General features: G+C 44.8%; 1 protein-coding gene across 1 annotated transcript in view; it reads left to right on the top strand.

Moving 5' to 3' along the window:
• The window catches only part of LOC147449733 (protein GAMETE EXPRESSED 2-like), a 94,758-nt gene that overhangs the window by 3,561 nt on the left and 75,849 nt on the right, over positions 1-15,348 (top strand). The window contains exon 3 of the mRNA XM_086522098.1: positions 12,679-12,957. Within this exon, the coding sequence (XP_086378224.1) occupies positions 12,679-12,957 (279 nt within the window). The remainder of the gene's footprint in view (positions 1-12,678; positions 12,958-15,348) is intronic.

Raw genomic sequence — 15,348 nt, 5'->3', positions numbered from 1 at the left:
GTGCAGGGCGCTATGGAGAGAGCTGGCATCAATCGAAGTATTCGAAGCCAAACCTGCTGTGCCATGCGGCAGCCCCACAGACAGTGACACTGACTCTCCAAAGGATGGTCACAAGTTGCACAAGCTGCTGGCAAGCCACCCCACTGTTATAGCTCTGTGTGCAACTAGCCATTGGAACAAAGTGACTCACCTCGGCTATCTGGAGTCCCACAACCGCTCCCAAAAACCTGACAAGAACTCAGCTGTGAGACCCTCCTCCTGCCAATGAAGTGCTGCAGCAGGATGAGCCTCTCTCTGTGCTGCCAGTATGTGTCGCCCCAGTCTAACAGTGTATTGAAATAAGGGGTCTCTTCAAAACCACTCTCCAGGGTCCCACTATACTCGTGCCAGGGGGAAACTCTCCCAATCTCAAAGCCGGATCTATGACACAAGTCCTCCCACAGATGCCCAAAACATGTATCCTTTGAAAACAGCACTCTGCTACCTGAGGAGCCTTTACTGAGACTTTGTGTAGACGACCCTCTCCCTGAATCTCAAAGAACATGGGGGGAATGGCCTTTGAGCAAGCACGAACTGCGATGAGGACCTCTAGTCGCGTGAAGGCCCCCATCCATCTGGGAGTTGCTGTCTCTAGAGGGGTGAGCTACTCAGCTGGTAAAGCCTTTGTAATGTCCTGGCACATGCTCTGCACCCCTCTCATGCCTCATAGCTGGATGCTATGTGTCTCCTCAGGGAGCCCTGAAAACTGAAGCCAGTCGTCGAGAGTGCGGGCTAGGCCCTCTGCCATGGGACTCCCAAGAAACATGAGGCCTACCACCAACTAGGTGGCCTCTGTGAGTACAAACCGTGGGGTTTCAAACAAGGGGCTGTCTCAAGCGCTCCTTCGTGCAAGTGGGCTGGTGCTGCTCCAGGAAACTCCTAAGCTGCTCCCAAGACCGAAGCAGGCTCGCAACAAACCGATCCTCCAACCTCCTGCTCAGACCAACTCTATGCATCTCTGTGAAGATCCGCTTGATGGAAGGGCTCTAAGGGCCTCCTGCATGAGGCACTCGAGCTTGAAGTCGGTGAAGCAACAACTCCTCCCGGGGGTCCTCCCTTGGAAGCAGTCCTCTGACAACAAACTTTTCAAGAAGGGCTCTGCTCTGCTATGCTGGGTCTATGATTCCGTGTCCCCCCCAAGAACATGGTAGAGTGATGACCTACGTCCTACTACTTTGGCCTGGGCTAATTGGGTGTCACGCCCTCACCAAAGTAAGTTCGTGATCAGACTCTCTAGTTGGTTGATACATGAGCTCGAGAAGATCCAACAAGACGTGATGCACCACATAGTAGCCAGCAGCACCTGGTTGGCCACTACAACTCTGCCTGCCAAAGAGAGCCGTGCCGAACTCCAATGTAGCAACTTCCTCCTAATTGATAGGAGGGGAGCAATCTACTGCTCAAGGGACAAGTCGAGGCCAACGTGACAACCCAAGTAACAAACTGCAGTCCTTGGGGGAATTTATCTGAAACCCTCACCTGGCGACCAATTTGGCGAGGAGCACTGTCAACCCAGAAAGCAACTGTCTTCCTCTAGTTGACCAATGCTCCTAACGCACAACAAAACACCTCAAGAGCCTGCTCACATCTGTGTTGATTGGCCTCCTGGCCCTCCAGGTATAAAGCCGAGTTGTCGGCAAACTCAGTGTCTAGTAGCTCGTTTACCCTAATATGGAGCTCGAGACCACGCAAGCCAACCTGCTGAGAAGTCAAGAACCTGCTCATCGCCTCAACATAGAACATAAAAAGGAAGGGGGCTAGAGGGCAACCTTGTCTGACCGAACAATGAGCATGAAGCATTCCCCTCTTCCCCGTGCCAAGAGCACTTGACTGTGCACATGCCTGAGAGCTGACATACCTCTGACTCAAGCATCTGAGAAACCCATTCTGCATAGAGTGCCCTCTTGGAAGTCCCAGTCAACTTTGTCGTAGGCCTTCTCAAAATCGAGGAGTAACACCAAATCCTCTCCTCAGAAACGCGTGAAGGCAGACGCCTTCCAAAAAATGAAGATGTTGTCAAGGATACTACGCTCCTTGACAAAACCTGCCTAGGTCCTATGTATAATTCTCTCTAGAAGTGGTTGAATCGTCAAGCTTAGAGTCTTTGCCAGAATTTTGTAGGATGAGTTGAGAATAGTGATGGGTCGTCACTGTCAAATCTCATCCACGGAGCCTCCCTCCTTGGAAATAAGGTAGATCATGCCCTCACTCATGCTGTCAGGCATCTCTCCAATGTGCAAAATGGATAGGATCTTTCATCCACATCAAAAGTTTATTGGCACATTTTTTGATGACATCATAGTCTTTTTGAAGAATTAAGAGGAGCATAGGCGTCACTTAACCATTGTGTTCAAAGAGTTATGCAGTCACAAGATGCTCATCAATCTCAAGAAAGTGAATTCTTCTTGGAACATATTCACTTTCTAGGGCACACAGTCTCAAAGGTTGGTATCCGAATGGATTCTGCCAAGGTTGAAGCAATGAAGACATGGCCAGCCTTTAACTATGCATGATGTCCCCATCTTCTTGGGGTTGCGTTCCTATTACAGAAAATTCATCCGAAATTTGGCTGAGATGGCTTCATTCCTACATGCTTTACAAAAGAAAGAGGCCACTTTTAAATGGACTCAAAAAGAGATTTCAGCTTTTAATCATTGAAGGAAAGGATGACTTTGAATCCAGTAATCGTTTTGCCAGATCTCAGGAAGTTTTTGTACTCCATTTTGATGCCTATGGCAATAGTATTGGTGCAATGTTAATGCAAGATGACTGGGTAGTAGCCTATGAAAGCAGGATCTTGCAAGGACCAGAAAAGACTATGCAAGTCTATGAGAAAGAGCTACTGGCTGTGATTCATGCGCTTTCAAGTTGGAAACACTATTAGCTTGTTGCTAATGTTGTTGTTCAAACAGATCATCAAATCTTGCGATACTTCTTGACACAATCAAAGTTATCTGAAAATTATATACGATGGGCAAATATTTTGTCTATGTTCCACTTCAGATTGTCCATCTGGAAGGCAAAAAGGATGTTGTGGCTGATGCATTGTCAATTTTTTAGCTGTGTCAATTCCTTATCATCACGAACTTGATGATATCAAGGAACAGGCTAATAATAAAGATTTTGCAAGGATCTTTGAACAGATGATAGCTGGACAACACCATGAGCACTATCTTGTCAAGGATGGTTTTATGATGGTGCTTGGAAGACTATGTGTCACTAGGCCATTGAGACATAAGACTAGGTTGAGACATTCTTTCATTGGCCTACTTTGAGGAGAGACGTGGATGCCTTTGTGCAAGAATACGTAATTTACCAATAGGTCAAGTTTCACAGGAAAAAGGAAGCAAGGTTGTTACAACCGCTTTGTATTGCAGATAAGCCATGGGAAAGTATTGCCATGGATTTTATCTTTGATCTTCCGAGAACACCGATAGGGAATGATGGTTTATGGACCATTATTTGCACGTTCAGCAAACAGGCCCATTTTATTCATGTTAGGAAGAAGACAAAATGTGATGAGATGGCACGATTGTTGGTGTACAATGTGTTCAAGTACCATGGTATAACACAGTCAATTATTAGTGATCGTGATCCTTGCAAACATGGCCACTATGCTCAAGTTCTCACCCTCATTTCATCCACAAACTGATGGACACTCAGAAGAGGTTGATTCTATTGTCTTATATCTGCTTAAATGCTATGTGTTAGACAATAAGGGCAAGTGGGAACAATATTTACCCATGCTTGAGTTGCATACAATAATACGGTGCATTTGTCCACAGACAAGGCAACCTTTGAAACTGTTACAGGTGGCAAAAATGTTCCTACCATGTTTCACACAAAAGATAAGATTTTTGAAGCAAATCTATATGTAGAAAATATGAATGAAGTGTATAAGAAAATTAAGCTTGCGTTGGAGAAGTCTCAGGTAAAGTAGAAAAGGGCTATTGATCATCAATGACGTGAACTCTTATTTTCATCTAGTGATTGGGTTCTTTTGCGATTTGAAAAGGCAAGATTAAAAGAGACGAAGGGCAAGGAAAGGTTGTTTCCAAATCTCAACATGCGTTTCTATGGGCGTTTTCAGTACTTAACAAGAGCAGCGATGTTGCATATAGGCTAAAATTGTGTAATAATTGGAAGATTCATAATGCGTTTCATGTGAGTCTTCTAAGATCTTTTGTGAGTGATGTGCCAAAAGATATGCCAGATGAAGATTAACTTGAAGTTGAGGAACTTGGTGAGATCTTGGTACTTGAGCAAATTTTGGCACATAAGGAAAGAAAAGTTAAGGAATCAGTTGCAAGACATTATTTGGTGAAGTTGAAAAACTATCCACCTATGGATGCAAAGCGGATGGAAGAGAGTGAACTGTTAGAGTCACCAAACGTATTGCAGCTTTACCTGGAAGCCTTTGATTTACAACCCACATATGCCCAACTCAACGTGCTCAAAAGAGGGGTGATGTTGGAGCTAGCACTTCACATGTACATACAGATTCAATACAATAGAAGTGTACATTGCTTGGGAAATGTTAAACTTTAGGTACAATGCTCGCTTCTATGATAGATAGAAATGATAAAATTATAAAGGTTTCATAAATTCAACTGTATCTATGTTTCATTATCTTTCTTGCGGATACATGCAATGATAAAAAGGTGCTAATCATAGCAAATCATATGTGGCATCTATATCAGGCATGCAATCGAGGACGTTTGCAATTTATAGAGGGAGATATGTCACGAGCGTGTGATAACCACTAACTTTATTTGTTGGTTTCTTTCCCTTGATTTTTATTTAATTTATGAGACCCTCTTTTTGAAGTCACAAATGGTCGGACATTGTATAGCCAGTGTAAAATAGCCGATGACCTAGAGTTTCACCCGCAACAGCGAAGTGCGGTGCGGTCCTCGACAAGCTTGCTGTCTGCATGCCTCATGGAGTACATTGATTACATGATATGTCCAACAGGGTAAGTGTCAAGAAACTCTTGGTTGTTTTCAACAGATGTAGATAGAGGGAATCTATCCAAATGCAATTATGTACACTGGCGGATGCGAAGCAAGGGTGTCTCTCTAGATGCAATCACATACGCTTACATCTTGAAGGCAAGGGTCACGGAAGTAGATGGGTTGTTTTCAACAGATGCAGAGAGAGGATATCTCTCCAAATGCAATCATGTACACTTGCACCTTGAAAGCATGTGGCATTACACAAGATGCTGGACAAAAGAGTTCACAAGGATATTGTGTTAGTTAGAGGTTGTTGGAAGAAAACATCGCGCTTGGCACTGCCTTGGTCGACATGTATGCCAAATGTGGTGCACTTCATAAAGCACGTCAGCCAATACGTATGTGAAGTGCTGTGTGGTCCTTGACGAGCTTCTTGTCCGCAATGTTGCCTCATGGAGTGCATCGATTGCAGGATATGTCCAACAAGGTCAGGGTCAGGAAGCTCCTTGCTGTATTCAGTAGATGTGGGGAGAGGACATCTCTCCAAATGCAATTACGTATACTTGCACCTTGAAGGCATGTGACATTACACAATGTCACGAGGCTGTGACAACCTCTAATATTATTTGTTGGTTTCCTTCCCTTGATTTTTAATTAATTTTGCAGACCCTCTTTGAAGTCACAAATGCCCAGACATTGCATGGCCAATGTAAAATGGCTGATAGCTGAGAATTTCACGTGTAACAGTGAATACCAAGCAGCCACGAGATGGTTGGGCCAACCGACACTGAAATCTCATTAGTAAAAGGGTGGCTAGGCTCGGTTTTAGCCATTTAGGCCCCTCGGCAAGACTTCATAAGTTGGTGGGCCTATTCTTGCATGCTCTATTCATGGGTCAGTTTTTTTGAAAATTGTAGGCACATCTAGGGAAACAAAGACATCGGAAGTCATTTTTAAGCATCTCCAAGAGGTTATCAAAGAGGGTGGCCCAACAAATGCTGTATAGGTATGCATGGATAATGCAACCAGTTGTGTTGGTGCTAGGGAGATGATTGAAAGGGAGTGGAAACACTTTTTTTTAATCAGATGTGCTTTACATTGCTTAGAGCTTCTGTTTGAGGACATTGGAAAGATTGCTTGGGTTGCAAAACTGTTTGAGAATGCAACAAAAATTGTCACATTTGTGACAAGAAAGTCTATTGTGTTGGCATTGTTTCGAAAACTTAGCAAGGACTTGGTGAAGCCGTCAGCCACTTGATTTGCGTACTACTTTATTATGCTGGCCAATCTTGTGGATGAGAGATGCATGCAAGGTATGTGCAAGCTTATGATTGATAAAAAATTTGTGAAGATGAAGAGATCCAAGACTAAAAAGGCTATCGACGTCTCGAACATTGTCTTTAATGCATCCTTTTGACAAGAGACCAGGTTGATTTTGAAAATTTGCGCTTCCATTTTGAAAATTCTCCGTTTGGCTGATAGGGAAGGAGCCACCATGGGGCTCATGTACGAGCTTACAGATCGCATGGTAGAGCAAATTGAAAACATGCAAGGCGTTGATGCTGCAAAGATGAGAGAGATTTAGGTATCTATGCATTGAAACATGGAATATGATGCACCGTTACATGCTGTTGGATACATGTTGCATCTTATGTGGTGCGGAAGAGGGCAAGAAAGTGATGGTGAGGTGTATGAAGGATGGATGAAACTCTTGGACAGGTACACCAAGGGTGATTTGACCTTGCAAGGCACCCTAATTGATGAGTTTGACATTTATAAAGCTGAAAGCAAGTCATTTGCTCATTCAATTGCAAAAGATTAAAACAGGATGCAAGAGGGAGTGAAAGGGTGGGAAACTTTTGAGGCTTGCACACCTGCTTTGCAAGCTCTTGCTCTAAGGATGCTTTCTCAAGGGATATGTGCCTTTCCATGTGAGAGAAATTGGAGCATCTTCTCTCTCATTCATACCAAGAGAAGAAATAGGCTACTTCCATCTCATAAGGAGAAGCTTATGTACATACACATGAACTTGAGGCTCATATCCAAAATCAAAGAGCGTGGCTATGAGAGAATGGAGGTCACATTGGAAATTCTCAATAAGGAAAAAGATGAGGATCGCTTGCTTGCCTTGCAAGAGATTCAGGAGGCCATTGCACAGAGTACTATAGATGAAATAGAGCCTATTTCCATTGCTGGTGCTAGTTATATTGGGACATCATGCTCAGTTGGTGGTGATGAGGATGAGGATGAGGACGAGGATGATGGTGGTGATGATGGCGTCGCTTATGACGACGAGGATGTGAGCTATGGTGAGAGTTAGACTCACTGCGCTTGGCCGCCTCTTTATGGTGTTGGACTTCTACTTATGGTGTTGACTCTACAATTTAGATTCTAGCCTGTAGTCTCTACTTATGTTTGGATTCAGGAGACTACACTCTTGAATGTATTTTGGCTTGCTTCTACAGTCCTGACTCCTTCTTGTTTGGAGGTTACTTCATTACTTGGAGGTTTCATCTCTCCACTTTTTGTTCTGTGTCTACATGCCTGATTGATTGATGGTCATTGGTTGATTGGTGTACCGTGTGCAGATTGAGCAACAAGCTAGTCTCTAAATTCTAATTTCTAAAGCTTCTATGGATTTGTGTTTGTGTATAAATTTTTAAACATAGTGGTGTACTATGTTGGCTTTTAAGCATCTTATGTAGTAGGCTATCTAACGTGTTGAATTTTTGGGTAGTTTAATCCGTACTTATTCCGTACTTCCATATCCGTGTGCGTCCGACGTGTGGTTGACGTATGGAAAAACTATGGCCGTTGGTGACTCTTTATGATTGCATATATTTGTAGTTGGTTCTAGGCGTCGTACACATCATCTACTTTCTATGGTCTAGCGTCTTGAGTCCCGAGTCTTGGGTCCAACACCCCACATCTGCACTCTTTTCTTATTGGAGTCTCGACACCCCCGTTGTACCTCTGAGTCTTGGGCTTGGAGCTGAGTGTACTCTATACATTGTTCAATCAAAGATTGAACTATTGAGAGGGTCACTTCTGAGGGTTGCATCTAGCCGGAGCATCTCATAAAGGGACACTTGTTGAAAGGTGTTCTTCAAGATTGCTTCCGCTGTGGGCTTAGCTCCTACAATCTAGGCCTCCTCGGAAACTTTGACCTGTTGCAAGTCAGCCACTGCTGCCAAGAAGGCTCCATCAATGTCCGAAAGCATAGAGATTGGCCTATTCTTTTCACCACTTAAGGTTTCAACAGTTTGATCAGGTTGCGGAAGTGATGGACGAGATGGTCCTGTTGGCAAGCTTAAACCCAGGGTTGCTCTTTGTGCCCGAGTGAGCACGCCAGCGGGCTCTGCCACTTGTTGTGGCCAAACTATATGTGTAGCAGGTGCTGGCTAAGGAGTGGTGTTCACTGTGATTAGATTGATCTGAACTCTTGTTGGTTTTGATTCGGTCGTGAAGATGAGGATGCCCTTTGCTTGGGACAATCCTTACTGTAGTGGTTCTTAGACTCCGGACAATGTCTGTAAGGAGCAGACCCTTCAGGTAAAGGACACTTACTTTGGTAATGCCCATATTCACCGCATCTGTAGCATAATATTGGCCGATTAGGCGGACGAAATGGGGGACGAGGTGGTCGCTGCTCTTGTTGCTGCATGTAGCTAGAGGCTGAGGTGTAGAAGCTTTGGGGAACTGAGGGAGTACTAGCATGATAAAAGCTGGGGGATGCAAAGTTGTTGTGCATACCTTGCTGCATAGGAGGTGTTGTCAGCAGAGGTGGCAACGGGTTTTGATCAGAGTTACCCGGAACGGGAACGGCGACGGGCCTCCCTGCGGAACGGGGGAACGGGAATGGGCCCGGAACGGGAACGGCGCGGAACGGAACGGCGCGGAACTGCGGAATGGGCCCGGAACGGGAACAGCAGCCGGTTCGTTCCGGTGATGGCCTGCCTGTCGGAACGGCAGTCCGTTCCGACGCGTTCCCTGAATTTTTGACCGGCCGGAACGCCGTTCCGGCATTCCAAGGCCCCATATAGGCGTTCCCCGGTAACTATGGTTTTGATGGCCATAGGGTGAGACCATGTTGGATGCAGGTGCTAGCCCTTGTTCGAGAGAAGGACCTAGACATTGTTGTATTTGCCGCAATCCTTTGATATAGTAACAGTCCTTGTCTTCGTGCCCAGATTTTTCGCAAAAGTGGCAATAAGCCCGAAGGGGATAGTCCTGTGGAGGATGTCCTGGAGAGGGACAAGAGCTGCACCATACCATAGCTTTAGTCTCCTGCTAAGACCGAAGGTCTTCTAACGTTCTCTTGATTTGATCCAAAGCCTCAAGATGCGATGGTTTCTCTTGTCTAAGAGAGATTGATTTCTCTTCTTGGAGAGCACGTTGTACTTTTAGGGCTTCAAGTTCTCTACGCAAAGAAGTCAATGGATCAGCAGGGCTACTTTCCGAGAACACAGAGGGAGTCTCTATGTGTGGGGAGTTGTTGAACAGCTTCCTAGCCCCCTCTATCCTAGTAGCAGCTGCGATGAATTCCTCCAGAGTGGCGTTGGGTCGGAGGCTCTCTCGGAGTCTTTGCTGAGAGGTTTTGGGGAGCGCCTTCTCCACCCACTTCTTAACCATGAATTCACTGGGTTGCTGGGGAAGCTTGGCAACCAGAGACTTGGTTTTAGTCATAAGCTCTACAAAAAGTCTCGTGTGGCTGGAGCACCATGTTGGCCAACTCATCCAACAGTTTCTCTTGGTAGTCACCTAGCCTGAAAGCTGCACAGAATTGTTGTATTAAGGCTGCCCAAGTTGCAAAATGGTTCTCTGCAAACTGGCTGTACCATTTGTCTGCTAAGCCATCCAAGGTGGATGGAAAAAGTACTAAATAAGCATCTTCTCTGTTAAGACCATGACCCCTACAGAGAGATACGAACCTCCTTGCATGGTCGTCAACATCTTCTGAAGAGAGTCCTTTGAAGGTGGGGAACTTGATGTTTACCTTGGCCAACACACTAGCCAACGCCTCACTGGACCCTTGTTGAGCCGGTTGCTCAATAGCCTGTTGTAGCAGAATAGGAGAGAGCTTTATTGGAGAAGGTGATCTGGAAGATGTGGAACCGGATGAAGGAATGGGGGATGTCGTATGTGGTGGTATGGGTGATGAGGTTAATGGACTTCTACTAGATACCAAAGGTCATCTTCTGTTATAGTACTTCAGAGGGCTCAGTAGTGCGCTTTGACGCTCGACTGACCGCCTTGTATGTGTCATGCAGTGACCACCAATCCAACCAAGCTTTGGGCAAGAAGACTCTAACTGTGGGCTGAACAACACAGGTCTAGACCAGGACAAGTGAGGATAGTGACTAGACCACCTAGCTGGCAGGACGAGGAGGACTGGACCAGGACCCGGGACAAGGACGAGGACTGGTTGGACCAGGGCGTGAGAGGACCAGACCAACAGACTATCTACACAGTGCAAGCAAGTGTGCGGAGCTAGGTAACAACCAATTAGCTTCACGATTTGTATCTCAACCAAGAGTGAGACTTCATTTGAGGTCCCACCGTGATCGCCAAAATGAGAGCACCTGTAGCGCGGATAATGTGTTGTGCTCTCTACAGTGGGTGGTGGTCAGTGCAATGTGCGTGACAATCTCACTCAAACAGACTGAAAAGGAAGAAAACAATACAAAGACACAACAGCAGACCAGAACATATGACTCGACTATCTCAAAGAACTGATACAAACTCTGGCATGGCAGCACACTCAGCTCCAGCCCAGGACTCACAGGTACAATGGGGGTGTCGAGGCTCAGATGTGCCGGGATGGTGAAGACGTGCTTTGTGTATAGACTCACTCTAGACGACTACGTAAAAGAAAAACCTGACCAAAACGCTACTACTCATATATACAACCATAAAGAGCCACCAACGGCTCATAAATGACAACACCACTGGGTGGCGGTGGTGACCTGACCACGATGTCCACTAAACCACCCCTGCCACATGTCGCTGCCCAGCGAGTTGGTCTAGTGTGAACCGACCAGACCAAAGACCAACTGTAAAGTCCAAACTGTACTAACTGTCCTGTGAAAGTGACACTGACACTGTAGCCTGCTACACACTAACGGCCTGCATCGCACTGTATATGACAATATGCAAAGGGAAGTGTGTAGCCACCCTCAAAGATCGATGGATAGGGATGTGTTAACTGCTCAAGCTCAAGATCGCATCTGAATTCTCACTCGACAAGTGCAGGATCTGAGATACATTGTCCGCACTTTACAAATGCTACTTAAAGAAGCAAATGATATGGCCGCAGTTCAGGAACTTCCCTGCGTGGTTAGTCATGTGTCCCTCCTACGCCCAAGCTCATCCTATAGCCATTTCACAAAGAGCTACATCTGTGACAACTACAACTCGAAGTTCTACTAATGTTGCTACTGTGGCACTCAAGCGGGTGCTTCAAGTCGGTGGATTCCCAGGGAGCCGAACAACCATCACCTACTATGGAGTCTTGGCACCCGGGATCGGCTTCCTCACCATTTGGAGGACCCTCCATGGCCTCACTCTCCCAGCCTCCCGTGTCCCATCATGCTCCCTTTTACAGCGGCTTTCCCGGATTTCTACCATTAGGTGCTCCACCTTCTCACCCTACCCAGTTTGCTACTCATGGGGCTGGTGCTCCCTATCCAGTGTACCCTCCTCAAGCATATGGCCACTACCCTCCGCCATACACCTGGCCTCCATCTCCTTACCCACCATTCTATCCGCCTCCACCTCCATCGTCCGACTTCTCCAATGCTACAGTGTCATTCTACACGGAAAGACAAGACAATTACAATTGGTTGTGGGTTCAGGAGTGGTAGTTTAGAGGACACCGTGTTTTCTCCGCCACAGTTTGGGGGTAGGTGCAGCTGGTCAGTTAGAGATATTTGAGTTATCCGTTGGTTGCCCCTTTTGGGTTGTATATATGCTCACATTTGCTTTAGTCTGCGGACTTGGTTCTAGATGGTTTTATGAGTCTTGAGTCTAGCGTCGTCACCACACACCCGCACCCTCCTTGCACATCTTGAGCCTCGACACCCCCATTGTACCCGTGAGTTCTGGGCTTGGAGCAGAGTGTGTTGCCATGCCAGACTCTGTACTGACTCATCTGAGTTAGTCGAGTCCCATGCTGTTTAGGTTCTACTGTTGAGTCGCTCGTTGCTCTGTTGTTCATTGTCTACCATGTTTTCATTCTGTCAGAGTGAGATTTCAATGTTCATGCACATTGCACTAAGTAGCACCACAATAGAGAGCACGACACATTATTCCCGCTACATCCGACTTGGTGGCTTCTATCTTCCGTTTCCATTGCACATTGATTTGTATAAACTCTTTCTGTAAATCATTGGACTTTTGAATGTTTGGTTTATAATGAGATAGGTTTCTTGACAATTAGTAAACAATAACAGAGCACCATAGTTTAAATAAAATGCAAGCACTACTGAGGGCTCAAATATATATAATTTTGAAGTTAAGACATGTTTTCTTCCTTGAGCAAAGCGCAAATGGAGGTTGTCAAGCTAACACGTTTTACATGTCACATAATTGAGTAGAAGAGAGGTCAAAGAACTCTGAATGAAGTGGTTTACAGTAGGATGTATTTATTTGAGATCAAATGGAGACATTCAAAATACTGTTGCAGGTAGTACTGAGGCTGTTCAGATAAGCTATATCACACCAACCATTGCACCTACAAAAAACTTCACAACATTGACAATGTTTGGAGAAAACTTGATGCAAATTATATCATTCTCTTGTAACTTTGGAGGCATTGAAAAGCGTCCCGGGAGATTTAATACGACTGAGGAGACATTGCAATGCGACACTCCTTACATACAAAATGCCTTGACTGTCCAGCTTGTAGTTCAACTGACTTTATATCAAGGAAAATCAACCTTCAACTTTGACATCACTTTTTATGGTACAGAAGTTCTTATGGTTCAAGTTCTTGTCATTTTCCTATTCTTGTAATAATGAGAAAGGCATTTTGAAAAACCCTTTTCTAATCTCATCAAGTACAATTGAAGTGTCAACCACCTTAAAGGATTTAGAGTTAATGATTTGACAGTTACGGAATTTTTTTACAATCTAGAAATTGAACATTCCATCACAGTGGAAATAACTTGTGAAGTGCTTTTGAAGTAATATGGGTAAACCATCCACCATCAAGGACTTTGCAATCCTTAGAACTTGTTGGTCAAAGCTTATCTGCCCTGGCTAACTGCATTATACAACACAAGAATTTACTGGAGAAATTTTCAATGCCATACAGGAGATGCATCTTTGTGGCAGTTCTTTTTCTGGGCATAAGCAGAAGCGAGCTTCTCAAGTAGCTCATGCTGTCTCAGATGATTTGCGTTCAACAATGGGTCTTCAACACGTTTGGCTGATGCATGAATCTTCCATGTCTCATTCCCTCTTAGGGACGGAAAATCATGTTCAGCATATTTGTGGCTGTTTTAGGGAAGTTTCATGTTTGATGGAAGCACTCTGCACAGCAAGGTGGACCTTAGCTAAAAGCTCTTTGGAGTGTTTGTGTGCTATTTTGATGTGAGCCAATTATCTCCTCCTCTGCAAATGCTCTTCCAGCTGCTTACTTTGGCTGGCCATGTGACTGTACGTTGTTTTTGTTATTTATGTTATAAGGGAGGGAAGGAGAAAAATGATGAAAAATAGATATTAGACATCTTTAAAAGGCCTAATGACCCATGAGACCGAAAGTTCACGAAGATCACAGATGTGGGGGATGTCAAATCGGGACATGGGAACCAAGAACTGAGAGTGGGGACAACCTAAGGTGGGGGAAGACAGTTGGACGTCTCCTTCACAGCCCTTGTGACAGGTGGTGGCATTTGCTAAGAAGGGGATTACTCGTCCCCTTGTGAGGGATGCCTGTAGCAAGATTAGAACAGTCTACCTGCAATCAAGGAATCATCAAAAACAAATTCAAAATCAAACATTGGGGTTTTTTCCTGTTTCTAGGGATGGGGGCTTTCCTAGGTACTTATTTATGGCCCCTTCACACCAAGTTGTCCAAAGGTTCTCCCCTATTCATGGTAGCCTCTTCTCAATGAGTTTGCAGAAGGCCACACCAGGATCCCAAACTAACTCTGCCAAGGTGTGTCCCTGCTAAATCCATAACCTCCAAAGCGGTGCCTTCTTTGCTGTGAAAACTGGGTTAACACAAGTAGCACCTCCCCAAGGAGCTCACAAATCAAAAAGGCTGCCAATGAACATCCAAACGTTGATCAACTGGTACCTCACCCTAAAATGTAAGTCTCTGATGATAACCATGATGGCCAATCTCTGCTATGCCGATTACAAAAGTCCCCTGGCAAGTGACAAGTGGTTGTTTAGAGAAAGGGTGAAAGAAAGACCACCACCCCTGATGAGAGGAAAAAACACTTCGTCCCCCAATGATGTCCTGCAAATCAGCAAAAATAGCAGCAGCAATCTCTCGCATATGCGTAGCAACCCCTCTGCGGACCCATAGGTCCTGCCAATGATCTCTGCATCAACCAAGGAAGCACATAAAAAACCTGATTGCGATTCATACATTCCAGTAATTGAATTTGCATATATAGCTGTTCATATCGAGTTACGGGATCTACACAATCAGTTATGGTTTAACCCCATTAGATCCAGGGAGATTAGGTTCTCAGCAATGTTGTCCAGGTGCGGCAAATTTCTTACAAAGAATGTAGCAAGCTGTTAGTTGGGCCAAGACATGTTGATTAAAAACGTTCATCAATGTCTTTGAAGGAGGTGACATGGACAAAGAGAGGCCTATGGTTTTGTATTTTCTAGGGTTCCACATACTTGACACTGCCCAAGTCTCATCACCCTTCATCAAACTCCCCGTCAAAGTGTAGAAGGTCGTGCAACAATGCTATACTTTCGACAAGTCGGATCATAGCTCCAGAGAAATAGTCGTTTTACCTTGGACAAAGAGAGACCTATGATTTTCGTAGCAGAGAATTTATTTAGTGCTGATGTGGGTACCCTCAGAGCTGTTGCAACTAATGAACTAACCTTAACGCTAAGTAAAAGTAGATAAGACATTAACAAAATACTCAATACACAAGCTGAGAACAACAAGAGAAATGAGAACACCTGAAAACTGATTTCTCTACTCTGAAAGACAAACCACTACATGGATTTCTTTACATATATATACACTCAAGATCATGAAATAGGGTAGTGATACTAGTAGGTGTGATAAAAGTTGGTGGGTAGTTTTGATTAAAGTACTTTTAGGTAGCTCCAATGAAGGTGGGAACGTAATCCATTACAACAAGGTAATTCACCCTTA

Source organism: Adiantum capillus-veneris, chromosome 10 (genome assembly GCF_014529385.1).
Source record: "Adiantum capillus-veneris isolate H3 chromosome 10, ASM1452938v2, whole genome shotgun sequence".
Taxonomy (NCBI): Eukaryota; Viridiplantae; Streptophyta; class Polypodiopsida; order Polypodiales; family Pteridaceae; genus Adiantum; species Adiantum capillus-veneris.
Note: the sequence above shows the minus strand (reverse complement) of the source record. Positions and strands in the feature narration are given on the sequence as shown.